The 18,956-nt window shown below is 35.7% G+C and overlaps 1 protein-coding gene across 3 annotated transcripts in view; it reads left to right on the forward strand.

Annotated features, from left to right (window-relative positions):
- The first annotated feature begins 16,571 nt into the window (after positions 1–16,571).
- Positions 16,572–18,956, forward strand: part of bcl11ba (BCL11 transcription factor B a) — a 50,018-nt gene continuing 47,633 nt past the window's right edge. Inside the window, exons 1-3 of one of the 3 annotated variants that reach the window (XM_051133501.1) lie at positions 16,572–16,918; positions 17,000–17,958; positions 18,040–18,521. In XM_051133501.1, the coding sequence (XP_050989458.1) occupies positions 18,464–18,521 (58 nt within the window). In that variant the 5' untranslated portion in view covers positions 16,572–16,918; positions 17,000–17,958; positions 18,040–18,463. Of the gene's footprint in view, positions 16,919–16,959; positions 18,522–18,956 lie in introns of those variants that run through there. The other 2 variants (XM_051133502.1, XM_051133499.1) reach the window with 2 other exon arrangements.

Raw genomic sequence — 18,956 nt, forward strand, 5'->3', positions numbered from 1 at the left:
CAATCACAAATTCCTTCCAGTGCACTGGAACATTCGCTCCCTGAAAAATCCCACAATGCATCGCAAATTCTAGGGAGCATCGTGCTCACAATGCTCCCTTACCGGAAATAACACATTTCTGAAACGTGAAATATAAACAAGCCAACTCAATAAATATAATGACACACAACAGAAGATTTGAAAAGACAAACCGTTTTTAATATATTTCAACGTAAACACACATCTGTAGACAGGTAATGAACGCATATTATAATTTAATATTTGGCTGAAATGTAACAAAACTATGGCCACGTTCAAACAGCAGAAGAATACGGTTGTCAATACCCTATTTGAGTCCTTAATATGGTTACGTTCACACACAGTACGGTTATTTATGGGTGTGACCCTATAAACACACCCTATGGGTGTGACGTTCATACAGATGTATTCGAAAAGCCACTATGAGCTGCTGTGTGAATGGGACATTTGGAGACTCACACCTCTAAGTAAATGGGGTTGTCATTCCCAAAAACTGACAGTGTGAATGTGGCCTGTTACATTACAGTACATAAAATTGACCACATAAACAGAGTAAGGAGAGATGACTGACAGGACGATGGCGAATGATTTGCAGATCCTGAGCACCAGTGACAAATAATTATAATATATTTTTTCCTTTCATGTCCTATTTATTCCCTTTAGCAATTTATATACAGTATAATTACCCAGCAATTTAATTGAGAGAGAAAGCATTATAATATATTTTTTCCTTTCATGTCCTATTTATTCCCTTTAGGGGTTCCGTAGTACATGTAATTTCCTTTCGAACTCGATATTTGTTTGCTTGTTTGCTTTCTATTATAATATAGTAAAATGCGTGTTTTTACTGCAGAAGTCTTATTAACATTCAAAGGCAAGTACAAACAATGATCTTGCTAGCCAAACAATAAAAGTGTAACTAAGCAATGGTATTTTTCCCCATGGCCTTTGATATACATTTAATGTTAGATTGTTTTGGTTCTTTGTTTGTTTGTAGAATCCTTATTAAGTTAATAATTCTGCCGGATAACATGAAAAACATCCCAAGCTAACATTAGCAAGGCTGCTAGCTACAGTAATGACTGAGGTAATTGACTGAATGAACTAAAAGGGAGTGTGAGAGTGGGACCAAGTACATCAAATATCAAAATGTCAATTTAACTGAAAAATAAAAATGTCACCTTGTTTCATATTCAAGGAAACTATTTTATAGCCAAGAACCATAAACCAATCAGTTTATTTTTGAGTCTTCCAACTAGAAACCATTGAGGAACCTTTTTAGGAGTGTATCAATTCATTAAAATGCAGTTCATATGTTTTTCTAGCGCTTTAATCAGATGCAATAACAGACATAATCGTTAAACATCAGTGATTGGCTCCACAGTTTTAATTACTGTCATTGTTCGGAACTCCTCGTCTGTATATTCAAACAAATGTGTCTTTATTAGAGAAAATGATGTGAGGAGAGCACCACATTTGTCCCACTGAATCCTGTCGAAGCGGAAAAAATTCATCAACGTGAAATCAAATTAGACCGGGACAAACTAATATGACATTTCATTTTTATGAATAATTACTGCTTCAAAAAGTCCCCCGCGGCCTCCCCTGAAGGAGATCAAACTTTTAATGCTCTTAAAATTGTCTGCCATAATTTATTTATGGCATTTTATATACTTTGTTGCCTCAAGATCCCTTGAAAATACTTCATTGTATCTGGTGCAGCTTTCCCATAATAGAATTCTGGCTCGTGTTGCACGGAAAGTGATAGAGAGCGTGTTGTGTTGTTTTCACTCGGTACATTTCAGTAATAAAAGAATTACATTTCTGAGCTGGGGAAAACGAATTTTGTCTTTTGTGAGATCAATATGTGAGTGCACGAAGAAACATAACGAGAAGAGAAAGAGAAAATGGATGTCTTGGTGCTGGTTTGTGGCTTTGAGGACCTTGACTTGTGTTCAAACTCAGGTTCTTTCTCTAGAGAGAATACACACATTAAAAGTCATGCTCTTTTTCAGGTGGACACTGCAACCGCTAGACCAGCATGCCCTCTGAGACCTAACAACATGCAGCCTGGTGAAAGAACTCCTCAAGAGACCAATGTCGCCAATGCCAGTCACTCGGCCTTTGTAAGAACTGTACAGACAGAGAGGTGAGATGTTGTGTTACACTATTTACACTTTGTAAAACAGTCCTGTCATCATTGTTTCTCACTTCCACAATTTTCTTCAGCTGTTTATTCACACACTTGACCCGAAAGAATGTATCATATGACAAAATGGGTGTAGAATGTGTCTGATGCAAACACATTCTAGTCGTGTAAGAATCTTTGCAGTTAAAGCTGGGGTAGTTTCAACCTCAGATCAAATGCTGAGGGTCTGATCTGATTGGCTGGCATGCAGTTTTCAGATTCAAGATTCACAGGTTACACAAGGCTACTGCAATCAGTGCCTCAGAGGAAGAAATAACGCTTTTTTTGAGGTTCATGGCATTGAATTTTTGCATTCCAGACAACTGAGAACTGTTGTATACCTACTTAAACCACTGGAGGCAAGGTCAGATCATGCCTGAAAAGCACTTCAGAAATGTCTTTTGGTGTCAGTTCAATATATATATTATAGCATGGGTATATTTGTAGGATTAGCCAACAATAAAAGGGTATTAATATGGGTAAAAATTATCAATTTTTTTTTATGCCCAAAAATCATTAGGATATTAAATAAAGAGCATGTTCCATGAAGACATTTAGTAAATTTCCTACTTTAAATATGTTAAAACTTTTTTTCATTAGTAATATGCATTGCTAAGAACCTCATTTGGACAACTTTAAAGACAATTTTCTGAATATTTTGATTTTTTTTGTTGTTGTTTTTTTGGCACCCTCAGATTCCAGATTTTCAAATAGTTGTCCTAACAAATATAAATCTCAACTTAAAAAAAATTAAATATTTTGTGGTTTTGTGGTCCAGGGTCTCACAAACAAAATTAAATAAATAAATAAAATAAAAGGTATTTAGATTTTTGTGTTATATATATATATATATATATATATATCTGTACATTATTTATTTATTATTTTATATGTTTGATTTTTACATTTTTATTTATTTTTTTATGATTTAAGATTTATTTGATTTTGTCTGTAATGCAGCATTACTTCCAGTCTATTTGGACAGTTCTTAGCTAGAATATGTTTAAATGTGGACCAGGCTTTATGTTGATGGTCAACAGTCTGGCTAGGCTACAGCTGTGGTATCAGACTCTCCTTCACCTTTTCCTGACCCTTTGTAGTCGAACACTCTGACCCTGCAGAGGAGTGTCAGTCCCTGAGGTGTGACTTCAGCTCCACTGGCCTCTCCTCATCGGGTCTGCCTTTACGCTGAACTCTCTGTCCTCTCTTCCTCTGCACTCCTCTTCCACAGACATTCGTCCTGACAGTGGGACGAGTTGGCCAGCTGGAAAGCCAGCGTGCCACAAGCCATCTCGTCTTCCTCTCCTTGGTACGTCCACCTGAGCGGCCAGCTCATGTCAGCCGGGGCCCCTCGCCCCCTTCACCGGTCAGCCGGCTCACCGGGTCCTCCGTTTCTAGGTCAGGGTGGCGGGAAAGTGGCTGTGATGCAGATATGGTCGGACACTAAAGCATCTCCCGTTTTCCACGAGAGGACTGTGAAAAGTGCAGTTCACCAGTGCGGTGTGAAAAATCATAGTTGATCAAAGGTGAATGTGGCATCACCTCGGCTCTCTTCCTCTCTGCCTCTTCTAGCTCAAGGAGAAGCTGAAGAAGTGGGGCAGGACACAAGATCTTTCTTAATGGATTTTCACAGAAAGACCGCAGACTGGCTGGGCTGCAGAATGTCACACATCTCAAAAGCTCTCAGTACTTTACATTGTTTTTCAATTTATGCCATGAAGGAATAGTTTACTCATAATGTGAAATTTTGTCTAAAATTTATTTGTCTTTATTTCTTCTGAGGAACATGAAAAGATGTTTTGCAGAATGTCTTGGCTTCACATGTCTATACAACAAAAGTGAATGGTAAGTTACATTGTAGAGCCCCACAAAAGACAGAAAACAGACAAAAATGTAATATAAGATGTGCAGTTCATGTCTAAAGCCATACAGTGTAGGAATGCACTAATATAGTGTCAATTTCATTAATGAAAACTATTCCGAAAAACATTCATTGACCTGCTTTTTTCCCTTGACTAAAACAAAACGATGACAAGATGACAATAAGGTCAATAAATGGCAACAAAATATTATTGCGGACTGCTGTACGTGCCCCTCCTATGGTAGCTTTAATGTGTGCGGTTGCCAGATATCAATGTTTTGCTTAATTATTGCAATCTGGCAACCATGCACACGATTTTACAGAATTGACGGCGATGATCTGAAAACACTGACAAACAAGCTGGAGTTTAGAAATCTGTGTGTGTGTGTGTGTTTTAGCAGTTTAACCATTATACAGCATAATGAAAATGTGACAAAATGCTCAGACATTTAGTAAATATGTGACCTTGGACCACAAAATCAGTCACAAGGGTCACTTTTTTGAAATTGAGATTTATACATCATCTGAAAGCTAAATAAATAAGCTTTCCATATGTTTTGGACAGGACAATATTAGCCAGAGATACACCTATTTGAAAATCTTGAATCTGAGGTTGCAAAAAAATCTAAATATTGAGACATATTTACAATATATTTACGGTAGGAAATTCGCCAAATAACTTTATGGAATATGATCTTTACTTAATATCCTAATGATTTTTGTCATTAAAGAAAAATCGATAATTTTGACCCATACTATGTATTGTTGGTTTTTGCAGCATATATACCCATGCTACTTACGACTTTTGTGGTCCAGGGTCACATATGATGACTAAAAAGTACATATGAGACAGAACTAGGACTAAGACTAATTTAACAATGACTGACAAATTTAACACTATACTGATATTGATGGCTATAATAATACTAATTTTCATGCTTATTTCATTTTCGACAATTTTCATGTTATGGCTGATAACCGTCAAATTGGCTATATTTAAAAATTCAGTATAAAAATGGATATTCAAGATTTTCTAAAATTAAAAAAAGGTGAAATGATCACGGACAATTAAATATACAATACAAAGTAAATGTATTTATATCTATCTACTGACACTGACTAAAAAAAATTTACACTGCCGTTCAAAAATCAGGGGGCTGTACATTTATTATTATTAATTAGTACATTTATATAGTTTCAAAAATAATAAGCAGCACAACTTTTTCAACATTGATATTAATAAGAAATGCATATTAGAATTATTTCTAAAGGGTCATGTGCCAGAAGACTGGAGTAATGATGCTGAAAATTGAGCTTTGTCATCACTGGAATAAACTACCTTTTAAAAGAAATTCATGGTTATTGTGATAATATTTTACAATGTTGCTTTTCAGTATTACAGTAAGGTAGTACCAATATATAACGCATCGCTAATACAATAACTTGTTAAACTTTACAATAAGGTGTAATTTGTTAACTCTAACTAGCATGATCAAACAATAAACAATATATTTATTGCAGTATTTATTAATCTTTGTTAACGTTAGTTAATAAAAATACACTTGTTCATTGTTAGTTCATAGTGCATTAACCAATGTTAACAAATACAACTTATGATTGTAATAATGCATTAATAAATGCTGAAATTAATATTAACTAAGATAAATAAATGCTGTAGAAGTATTGTTAATTCTTAGTTCATGTTAACTAAAGTAGTTAACTAATGTTAACTAAGGAAACCTCATTGTAAAGTGTTAGTAACTTTGCGTTGGGACAATGCTGCTTCATTAAGAATATCTTACATTGCTAATTTTTATGAAAAGTTACATTAACTTACTTTTGCATTACTGCTTCTGTTTGACTGAGACTTGCTCTCTTCTCCAGAGTGGAAGGGCACTCAAATCACATGGTCTGCTTTAATGGAAGTGGTTTAATGGCTACTTACTTTTCTTTTTTGGGGTGAACTATTATAATAATTGGTAAAATGCTAGCCGACAGGTCAATCATAGCTCAGCAATCTGCAAAAACCGAAGCCTCTGAGACCGGAGGTTTGCGTCGTCTCTGAACTTGCATATAGTCCTCGCCGTGAAGTACCACACAGCAGGAACAAACCTCTAGAGAATAATCACAATAGAATTGTGCGTGTCTGCTGTTTACAGAATCAATTTCTGCGAGCGCTTGTTATAATGAGTTGAATTGTTATTAGTAAAGCATAATTACATTAAAATTGATACAGGCTCTCGGCAGCATGAGCCTTCGATGGTAATTCTCTCTATTCTTTGCTGATAGGGCACAACGCCTGTTGACATAGCAGTGCTCATTACTGCTTGATTAAAGACTTGTACTTTAACAGGAATTAGGCTCCTGAACTGTACACAGATACTCTTCATCTATTATTCAGTAGGCAATTAATATTTAATTGTGCTTTCATATTGGTGGAATGGCAACCTTTTAAATGCGACTGTGCTACCTCGACTGTTGTTAATTAAAGTGAGTGGTGCTAAGCACACACACCAGCAGGAGTTATGAACAGAACTGGCATTAGACGGGCTGCAGCAATCATACAATGGGCGTGTTAGAGCTCTGTACAGGACCGATTGCTCGTTGCCTTCGCAAATAGCTCTATAATACCTAAACGATACAATGCGGGAGTGACTTTAAAGATTCTTCTTCTTCTTCGACTTCTCACTTATTTGTTTCAAAACAATGGCACAGTGGCTTGTCATTTTCACCATTATGAAGCATTCAACCAGAGGAGGGCAGTAGCGGGTAGTTAATGAGTCAAATCCTGTAATTAATGAAGGTGTCCAGCTCAATTCTGATTTAAAAGCTGGAAAAGTGGAAGAAAATAATGCATGCATTTTGAATATGGACAAATCTAAGCAGGTTTGCAATTCCTTCTTTTTGGACTACTGAAAACTTTGATAGTAATGGATATTCATCTTGTTTATGCTGCTGCTTAACTTGTCATGGACATTTATGGGCCTTTATTTATTTATTTATTTGCCATGGTCAGAACCATTTGTTCTGCTGTTGTGCTTAATTATATTAATTACTGTGCAGCAATTTTCATTTTTTTTAGTGTGTACAATAGGTCCTGATGTCTTTTAATGCTTTTCTTTTCCTTTTAGATTTTTAATATTTTGACGCATGTTTGCTGCGGTAAGTCAACATTGCCAGGCCTCCAAAAAAAAAAAAAAGAGAAAAAAAGTTGCAATTTATTTATTTGTTCTGTAAAATTATATATATGTTTTTTGTTTTTGTTTTTTTTTGCCATGGCCATTTTAGTCCCCACTAATTTTTGAATCCCTTTCTTTCTATATAACTTATTTTTTTATTCTGTAAAATTATATATATATATATATATATATATATATATAATTAAATTATTATTGTGCAGCAATTTGTACCCCTTTTTTGTGCATACAATAGGTCTTTTAATGCTTTTATTTTCCTTTTAGGTTTGTAATATTTTGGTGCATATTTGCTGTGGTAAGTCAACATTGCCAGACCTCAAAAAAAAAAAAATAAAAATAAAAATAAAAATAAAAATAAAAATAAAAAAAAAAAAAATAAATAAATAAAATAAATATATATAAAACTGACAATTTATTTAATTGTTCTGTAAAATTATATATATATTTTTTTGTTTTGTTTTTGCCATGGCCAGTTTAGTCCCCACTAATTTTTGAATCCCTTTCTTTCTATATAATTAAGTTTTTTATTCTGTAAAATTCTAAGTTTATATATTATATAAAAATCAAATTGAAAATGTGTGTTTTTATTTATTTATTTTTTTGCCATGGAAAGTTTAGTCCCCACTAATTAATGAAACCCTTTCTTCTAATATTGTGCTTGATTATATTAATTATTGTGCAGCAATTTTTACCTTTTTTTAGTGCGTACAATATGTGCTGATGTCTTTTAATGCTTTTCTTGTCCTTTTAGGTTTGTAATATTTTGGCGCATATTTGCTGTGGTAAGTCAACATTGCCAGAACTCAAAAAATTACAGTTTAATTTGTTCTGTAAAATTATATATATGTTTTTTTTTTTTTTTTTTTTGTTGTTTTTGGTAAATATTTTAGCGCATATTTGCTGTGGTAAGTCAACATTGCCAGACCTCAACAACAACAGAAAAAGATATATATACAATTTATGTGTTTGTTCTTAAAAATTATATATAATATCTCTTTCTGTTGTTGTTGTTGAGGTCTGGCAATGTTGACTTACCACAGCAAATATGCGCCAAAATATTAAAAACCTAAAAGGAAAAGAAAAGCATTAAAAGACATCAGCACCTGTTGTACGCACAAAAAAGGTGAAGATTGCTGCACAATATATGTATACACACACATATATACATATACACACACATATGTATATATACATATGTGTGTGTATGTATGTATGTACAAAAGCACAAGTGATATTTCCATCAACTAGTCCAACACTCCCTGCTTTTAACGCTCACATTGAGAAATCTTACCTCTAGACCAACAAGTCATTATTTTATTACTCCCTACTACTTTTTAAAACAAAGTGACATCCATTTAACCGATTACATAAATAATCACAAGTAAAATCTGTTTGGAATAAAAAGTGTGTGAGCTGGAGTGTGAAAAGATATCACACAGTTGCAGTGTGTGCTCTGCACTGTATTGTGTATTCCACCTTTTGGGCTAGTGTAGCATGTAGTGTGCTGATGAGCCATTGATTTTAATTCCAGATAGAGGCAGATTGAACTGATAATCACAATTCTGTCTAAACTAATTTATCAGTCACCTCTGCATAATTAAGGGCAAGCACTGTATTGATAAGGGATTAAAGCGTACTCGGATACAAGGCAGTACATTTCCTCTAACGAATGCATCAGATGAGACGCACTCTCTGTGGTCGCCATCAAACGTTATTAGGCTAAAAAGGTCAATTTATCCATTCCAGAAAGATCTTTTCCTGTAACGCTGTGATTTTCTGTGTTTAGAGTTAGAACTGAATGGCTGGAACATTTAATTGACCAATCAGCATCCAGGACCATATGAATTTTTAACTTCTTTTCTCACAGATCTAGTTCCCAAGCAAGCTTGTATGACTTTTCTCTTTTTCTCGTTCTTCCCAGTGCAATGTGGCACAGTCTGGTTGTTGGCTGAAGGGGCTGACATTGAGATGGTAGATAACGCTCAATGACGGAGAGGCCGTTCGCTGCTGATCCTGGGGTGATGAATCGCACGACCGGAAAGAGATGAGCTCGGAGCGCCGAGGAGAGAAATGTGAAACAAGAAGATAGTCGGCGAGAGGCCAAAATTAGGGCCCTGTCGAGACGGCGACGCGGGGCTGGCAGAGGGGGACATGGCCGGCCTGCGAGGACCCCGTGTCGAGCCTGCAGGAGGGAGCGTGGTGTGATAAGGGAAGGTAGGACTTAATCTTCTAAAGTGCTGATGGTGCTGGATGGAGAAGACTACGGCTGGAACTGCCGCTTTCAAAAAAGAACGCCATTATTCACCATCAGAGTGCAGGGCCTGCGAAGATTGTACGGCTGTGTGTGCGTCTAAGAGATAGTGTGTGCGCAAAGACCCATTTGTGTAAAGTATGTATAGTGTCCCTTGAAACGCCGATTCCTGATAACAAGTCACAGCGACAAACAAATACAGCAGGTTCAGCCTGTGGGGTCACTGTGTGTGTGTGACACGTTGATTAACTCTGTCCATCGCTTACAGTTGTGGTGTGAAAGAATCTGCATCGCTGCTCTTAACATTGTGAACGGATCAAAACTTATTTTTCAAAACATGATTTACATTATAAAAGTTACATTTTGATTGGATGAGGCGTACTAAAAGCTGACTGATGTACGCCCACCTGTGACGCAGATTAATTGAATTATATATTAATGTATCTAATTTGCTTCAAAAAAAAAAAAAAAGGTTTTTAAACTTAAAAAAGGGGTGTGATTGGGGGTCTGCACATCATTTGAGGGAAAGAAAAAATTATATTATTTTTTTTTATATTATATTACTTTTGTACAATCTTTTTTCTTTCAGTCAAATACCCCTAATCACACCCTAAGTATTTTTTTAGGGCTATCAAAGTTAATGTATTTATTAAATATGTTTAACACAGCTATTTTTTTAGCGTATTTGATGTCATTTGGTATTATCTGATAGTTTTAATTTGATATTAGTACTGTTTAATTTTTTCAGGTGAGAAAAAAAAATTTTTTTAAAACTTTTAAAATTAGTTATTTATTTGGAAATGATTTAAAAATGAGTACGATTTATCAATTTACATATAAATTCATGCATTTTGAAAATAAATATTATTAATTTATAAATAATTTGTGAACATTATTTGTAAATTACAATTATTTATGTTTAAAATGCATTTATAAATACTTTTATTTATATATTTTAAAATATCTTTTATTATTCAAAGAGTGGGTACACTGTCAACATACAAAGTAAATATTCTCCAAATAATATTTTTAATAATTTGTTTTGACTTCAGCACAGTGACAATAAAACACAATTATTTTATTTTAGACTTTGGGAAACTTATATTAAAATATAATTTGGCATTACATATCTTTTAATTTTATACTAGTACGGTTTATTTTTTTTCAGGTAAGAAAATTTAAAAATGTGTTTTTATTTATTTATTCATTTATTGGATATTTTTTAAATTAATATTATTTATTAATTTCCAAATAAATACATGCATTTTGAAAATAAATAATACTAACAATTTCTAAATAATTTTCAAATAAATGAATACATTCTAAAAAATGATTCATAAATGACATTTATTTATTTTCAAAATGTATTTATTTATTTGGAAATTATTTATCAGTGTATTTATTTTTTTCTACATACATAAATATATCTTTTAGTACTCAAACAGTGGGTACACTGTCAACATACAAAGTAAATATTCTCTAAATAATATTTTAATAATTTGTTTTGACTACAGCATGACAATATAAAAACTTTGGGGAAACTTGTTTTAAATGTCATTTGGTATTATCCTAATTTTATTTATTTTATTTTTTTCAGGTGAGAAACTTTCAAACTTTGTTTTTATCTGTTTATTAATTTATTTTAAGTTGTTATGAAGTTATTTTTAAATTAATAGTATTTGTTAATTTCCAAATAAATACATGCGTTTTGAAAAAAATAATAACAAATAAATACATTCTGAAAATGATTCATAAAATACAATTACTTATTTTCAAAATGTATTTATTTATTTGGAAATTATTTATAGATTATTATTATTTATTTATTTCTACATACTGTACATGAATACATATTTTAGTACTCAAACAGTGGGTACACTGCCAACATACAAAGTAAATATTCTCCAAATAATATTTTAATCATTTGTTTTGACTTTACCATGACAATATAAAAACTGTTTTATTTTATTTAAGACTTTAGGAAACTTGTTTTAAAATGGTTGTTGTTTTTACAATTCAGTTTTGTGCTACTGACAGAAATTACACTTCGCTAAATTAGTTATTGAACGTTTGTATCTTTATTCATATTGCTATCGCCTCCGTTTTATAAAGAAATTGACTCGTTACACACACGGTTAAGCTTCATGTTGTGGTAAAATCACTGTAATGCATGACCTCTTGCGCCATACAGCTTTGTTAATTCACCTTGCAGATACGTGGCAAAGCAGTTTCTTAGCCATTCCTGCACGCACGATAGCAGGGCAACCGGATTGCCATCGTTCTCTTGTACCCTGACACTTCAAAAATGGCAGCATGAGCGTTGCTTATGATTGCATCATTGCAACATGCCCACAAGAAAACAATGAGAACTAATTTGTGTCATCATTTTTGTATTTTGCAGCAGTAGCGCCCGGTCTTCGTGTTGAAAGCGTGTCAGGCCTTTTGATATGGTACAGCCCCGAACCATCCCGCAAGCTCTCGGTGGGAGGACACGCGCGTACGCAATCCCACACACACATTTGTCAACGCTTGATGTAAATGAGCCCCGTATTTACAGCGTTATCGGTGTGAACCGATGACTTCTATGTAAGGACGGCAGGAGATGGCGACCGCGCTATTCATCACTGCAGACGCAGACCTCACGGTAACCTCACGGTCACCTGACCAGTGCTGACTAGAGACGAAATGGGTTATTAAAACATACTAGATTTAATGATAGACAGCTCAGATACCTTAGTGAAGAGAGGGAATGTGCAGGAAAAAGGACAGCTGAGCAAAACTCTGTTGTAGTCACCAGCCATGAAGCTGAAAGACGAGATCTTCTTCACATTTCTTCCGTTTAATCCCCGTGGTCCCCTCAAACGCCAGCTCTTCCTCCCCGTGGCGGTTTTAAGTCGACAGGCCGGCACTCTACCGCCTCTGCTGAAAGTTTCTGCGCAAAGCGTGCTGGCAACTACACGATCGGCCCATTTGCGGAGCTCTTTGAGCACTAGAGGCTTACGGAGTTGCATTAAGAGGTTGGGTACGTCCCTGTTTATCTACTTAGACTCCTTGATGGGCCGCCACTCCCGCGCTCCTCCGCAGATTTCGAGAAGCGCCAGCCGGCAGCCGTAAATGATGTCAGCCCAGAGTGAAAGAGAGCCGTTCCTCTAAACAAAAGCAGGCGATTAGATAACCACCTAGGGGATGGATAACCAGGGGGCTGGGACTGAAAAGGTAGCTAATTGTTGTGAATGTGCGCCTTTGGCAACGTTCAACTTTCCGATCTGATGCCAGGATTTGCGGGCCCCGCGTTCTCTCTCGGGAGCGGTGGAATCAAGCCTTTGTCCGGCTGCCAAGCAAACCGATTTAGTCACACTCTGTTGCCATTTTTCTTTTCAAACAGTCGTGTTTTACCCCCCGGACCCGCTCGCCGGGTCCCGGAAAAGTGCGGCGTCCCAACAGGGGTTGGTGATAGGAAACGTCCTGGAAGCCCCTGGGCAGAAACAAACTTGTTTGGTTTCATTTGCAGGCCTGAGGTTAAAGCCGCCCACAAGATGGCCACCAGGCTTTGAGCTGAGTGATGACAGGAGGCTGAGATGTGATTTATCAGACAGTCTTATCGCTCACATCTTTTATTGCTTGACAAAGCCATGTCTTTCCATTTTATCTCTTTTTCCCCAATGAACAGCAATTAAGGCTGACATTCCTTCAGATTCTCTAGATTAATGTTTCTCTCTTACTAGTGACATAGCAGGGGTGAGAGAGAGTTGGGGACAGATGAAATACGATGAATCTTCATAGACTCGTCCTAATGAGCTTCTGTGATTAGGATATACTGGGTGTGTATTCATTTCAGTGTGATTTTTAGAGAATATTTAGGTTTGGTTCATGAAGATTTTTGTCTCTCTCTGTTTGTTCTGTTTCTATAAAAAAAAAAGAGTCCTGACAGATAATTAACATTTCAATTCTTTGTTTTTTTTGTAGGCTGATATTGCACAACAGGCTATTTTTTGCACTGTACAATCATGTATGTCATTTGCAAATCTGTCAGTTTTCATCAACACATTTTTGTTTTAATAACTTTTCAATTTGTTACATTACTGTCTGCAAACAAACACACGTCTAAGACATTTGTGATTGGCTTCTGTATTGTTTTCCAAGTAATGTTTGACAGATGTAAGTCAAGCAAAACCAAGAAGGTGGTAAAATGCTTATTAAACATTGTTTTAAATTTCCAACTGTGAATACAGAGTTCAAGCAAGATTGCACCATTCAGCATATAAAATGTCTCTTCTAGTTTTCATTACAAAATGATGGAGACAACATATTTTTTAAATGATTGAACAAATTTGTCAGCTAACCGTTTTAGTTACTTATTTTATATTCTTCAATCTCGTGAGTTAAATGCAATGTAGATGAAGGGCAAATAAGAAATCTGTACAAATGTCATAAGGGTAAATTTTTGAAATTGAGATTTATACATCTGAAAGCTGAATAAATAAGCTTTCCATGTATGGTTTGTGAGGATAGGACAATGTTTGGCTGAGATACAACTATTTATATACATATATATATGTATAGATATGGAATCTAAAGGTGCACAAAAAACATAAAAATATTGAGAAAATCACCTTTAAAGTTGTCCAAATGAAGTTCTTGGCAATGCATATTACTAATCAAAAATTAAGTTTGGATACATTTATGGTATGAAATTTACAAAATATCTTCATGGAACATGATCTTCACATCCTAATGATTTTTGGCATAAAAGAAAAAAAAATATAATTTTGACCCATACAATGTAGTTTTGGCTATTGCTACAAATATACCCGTGCTACTCAAGACTGGTTTTGTGGTCCAGGGTCACAAATGGACAATAAAAAAAAAACTAATTGTGACACAATTCATGTTAGCTATTCCAAATGAGGTTGGTTGTTTTATTTTGCCATGATTTATGTTTTTATAAAATTATGAAATGTGAAATTAAAGGAAATGGGTGTTTGACATCCATGCTTGTGAATCTTTGTGGCAGTAACTGGCCAATAGAGGGTACTGTTGCATTGCAAGTTCAGCACGTAGGCACGATAGATAGCAAATAAATACATCTTGTCAAGTGTGGTGGACACACATAGTCCTTATAACTGAAACAGTTTTTTATTTATTTTTTGAGAATGTAATGTCCTGGACTTTACATATGAAGGTATTTATTGCAGGAGCAAATTCTGAAGAAGACTTAGAGTTTGTGCTTCCAATATTTGATTTGTGATTCACCTCAGCAAGGCAGTTTGTGCTGATAAAAACAATGAGGTCTGTGTTTTATTCTGCCTTTGTTTTTGAACCACATTTAATTGAGATGCTTAAAATTTAATTGAGATGCATAAAATGAGTTTTATATCATTTTGCTGTTGTCTCCTCTATAGGCTCATATATGGAAGTTGTCTTTTATGGACCTTGCCATAAATGAAGATTGCTGTGTGTGCAAATTGCACATAAGCACCTGAGAAAAAATACAGGTAAATATATTAACAATTGCAATCAACTGTGAAAATACTAATACTAAATTTAAATGCTTTGAATCTATATATATGTGCACACATTTACTAAGGTTAACAAGAACAAAAGACTATTTATACACACCGCACTGATAATGTATGGAGGAGAAAGTTTGCGCACAGAGTTTTTTACATGCAGTTTGAGCCAAAACTATTGTTATAGAGACAAATTTATTGGCGTAAGGGGAAAAAAAACATTCAGTGCAAAAGAGAGGACTGAGCAAAGTACAGGATGTGTCCAATGAATTCATGCAATAAAATAGGATTCTCAGCTGTGGGCAACCACTGCTTTTCAGAGAACATTTCACGCTTTTTTATAGGGAGAATAATCCAGAGCCCGTATCAGCAAAACCACCTCCAATCTTGATTTCCAGGAAGATGACTGTAAATCATAAAATGTCATTTTTTTGGCAGCACCTGGTATTTCTAATGTAAATCACTCAGCTATTCTTGCCACATTTTAAGGAAGCTGAGTCTATCTATCTATCTATCTATCTATCTATCTATGTTACTAAAAGAATTTACATGAAGTTGGGGTGTTGTTTAACAGAGTTCAGGGGCGGAGGATGTATTGGAGACAGCGGCAGGATATATGGCATTGTTGGCGAGGCTGTGCCACCCAGCGTCACATCCCATGATGGATCATGAGCAGATGGATCGACGCAGACACGCTCTCATCTGGGCGCTCCGTTTGAAATCTACCTGCCTCTGAACTGGCACAAGCCGGACCCTCTGTGCGCCTTTGGTCGCGCCATGACTCTATCACACACCAAGTTAATCAACAGTTGAAGGTAGATACGGTCTCCATGAATTAAACCAGTAATAACTTGTTCTGTTCCCCTCAATCTCATACCATTAGCTTACTTTTCCACAGCATGTCTATCTAATTGGTTTCAATTTACACTAAACATGTTCACATATTACATGTTACTATAATTATGTGCTATGGCAATAATAAAAAGAATGCCTAATTACACACGGTTCTAGAAAATAATTACATATTTAGTGCATGTAGTTCATTAGCTTTCCTCAGTGTTAACACATGTATGAACACTAAAGTGTGACCTCTGTTTTTTTTTAATTGAAATGTCATTTCGAACAAACTAGCTGGCTATTTACAGTGATACCTCTAAGAACCACAGTTTAACCCTAAAACTCCAAAACAAGAGTGATTATGGTTTTATTTCCTGCCCTCTTTGCATTTGCAAATAGATTACCCAGAAAGCATGAATCATGGAAATTTATTTTGAATTAATAGTGATGTCAGAGTGGAACGTTTGTCACTATATTTAGTCAGTTTGACTTTAGTGAAAGCTGTATTTATTAATTTTTTTTTTTTAAATAAACATTTTAAAATTTGTTTTTAGAACACAATATTTTAAAGAACACAGAAACACATACACTAATTTGAGGAAATTGTCAAAAAAATCCTATACAGGCAAAAATAATTTTTGGAAGGGCTGTTAATTTGTTGCATGAACCTAAGAACCATGTAAGAACATTTATTTTTAACCTGTGTATTAGTTTTATCCCACGTATGTATTTTTTGTTACAGTTTCCAACTCAATAAGAAATTATCCATAAAATCTGAGACACATGACCAGCTTTTATATTACTGATGTACACTGGGTGTAAAACAGAAGCAGAGCAACATCGCTTGCATTTCACCCAGTAAACTCAAATCATGCAAGTATTTGCACAACACACCTCCCTATTTTCATTTCCTCCAGTATTCAGTCTTGCATTTCCACTCATGCAACAGTTTTAGTGTTATGTTCATTCACAGATCTGATCAAATTATTAAACATCTGCAGTGGATTTAAATGAAAAAATATACATTAGATTGCCTAGCAAAATGGATTAAGAAATGTACGTTAAATATTTTTTCTTCTTTCTGATGTTCTTTCCCTCTCCAAATGTGGGTTTAATTTAATAATGTCATTTCTGTAGGACATAAAACGCATAAAGAAGAAATGTGATGTGTGAGTATATCAACGCCTGTCTTGTCTCATGTAATTTATTGCTTATGAGGTAAACAGCACACTTATGTCTCACTGAAGTGTATTCTTTGTGCATCCGTCCGTGCTTTAATCTTTTCCAACAGATGATTTGAGATTTTCTGATTTGAGTATTTACTTTTAAATGCGTGACTATCAATATCACAGTTTCCTTATTCGTTATTTACTTTTATGCATAAATTGAATGCGCATATGCACGGAACAATCTTTTATAAAAAAAACATTTTTTTTTTTTTCTCAAAGATATTTGCTACCTTTTCCCCTTTAAATTCATCGCAAACGTTGTAGTGCATGCAATATTGCATTGTTTTATTTGCACTAAAGCGGATACAGACAAGCAGCGCGCCGGTCTATCAGGTGCCGTGTGTGTTTGTGCGTGTGTATGTGTGAGTGTGTGTGTGCGTGCGTGCGTGTGTGTAAGACAGCGGCTCGCGATGTCCACGCTCTCCACCACTGTTCTGGTGATCCGATAGTTGTGAAAAGCCACCACTAGTCGCCCCCAGTGCTCTTGCAGTCTCCAATTTTCTTTCCCACTGTAGACTTAACGTCACGTCCGCACTTGAACTTGAATTTTATCCCATTGTACGGAGGCAGCCCTCGCCACAGAGACACAGAGAGCTCCCGGAGAAGCAGGACTCCGCCATCTTCATAGAGGCAGAAAAGGGAGAAAAAAAAGCTTCATTCATTTGGAAAGGAGGTGGCAAGTCCATGTCCCTGGTCTCCAGTGCGCAAAGCCGAATAGGGGAGCAAGTGCAAAGAGTTGGAGAGAGTGCAAAGTAACCGGGCATCGCATGCACTTAGAGCCCAGGAGAGAAGAAGAACTGTCCAGTGCTTGGCACACTCAAGTGCCAACTCAAGGAGAAACTGGATTCGTTTCATCCAATCTAAGAAGTAATGACCGTTTTTATTTTTTAGAATTGTTTTGACTCAGAGAAGAAAAAAAAATCTAATTGCCTTTGACAAATCCACAAGGCGCAGACCGGACGAAGAGAGAGACACCAGAGGGTCCAACCTACCCAAACGCACCGGGCATCACGTTCTGAGACATTTCCAGTGGTTTCTTCACAACTGTCACTCGTCAAGGATATTTTCGCCCTCGGACAGATCGCGCTCGGCACACAGCTGAAGTGCATGTGTGTGTCGCTGAGGTACTGAGCGTCTGCGCGTCTCTGGTCATCTGGAGTGCCGGAGCGCAAAGACACTTTCGCTTCTCTCACATACACGGGACCCCTATCTGTATCCACGGCCCGGAGCTGTGGCAGTTCTTTGGAAGTCCCAGGAAAAGTTAGTTACCGAGGGGGGAAAAAGCCCACGCCACGGACACGGAGGACAGAAGGCGAGAGCCGACTATTCCTTGTGCGGGTCTCTGGGCGATGCCAGTGTAAATGCCAGGGCAATGTCCCGTCGCAAGCAGGGAAACCCTCAGCATTTGTCGCAAAGAGAAATTATAACACGTAAGTCCATCTTTTATTTTACTTTTTTGTGTTTAGGAGGTTGTTCGATCACGTCTAGCCATTTTTTCAGTGACAGGAGTAGCGATATGTGTGTGAGAGTTTGTGTTGTGTTAATGAACAGTTTTCATTAAAACGCGATAAATCTTTCTCTTTTCAAATGCGATAAAACAAAACAGTTAAATTAATTACATTAATTGTTAAGATATTTATACCTTCAGCTTTAAGCGAACAGTCAGGTTTATGCGTTTAGTGTAACATAAACGAATTAAAAAGTGATTTGGTTGAAACTGAATTTAAAGAATTAAAAACAATTTTCTGGACTTGGTTAGAACACAGGTTTTTTTTTTCATATTGTGTGTAGTGTATAAGTTATGTTGTTTAATTTTAATATCAGATAGCTTGATTAATGTAAGAATTGTTAGCAGGCCAGGAGAT

Source organism: Labeo rohita, chromosome 17 (assembly GCF_022985175.1).
Source record: "Labeo rohita strain BAU-BD-2019 chromosome 17, IGBB_LRoh.1.0, whole genome shotgun sequence".
Classification (NCBI taxonomy): Eukaryota; Metazoa; Chordata; class Actinopteri; order Cypriniformes; family Cyprinidae; genus Labeo; species Labeo rohita.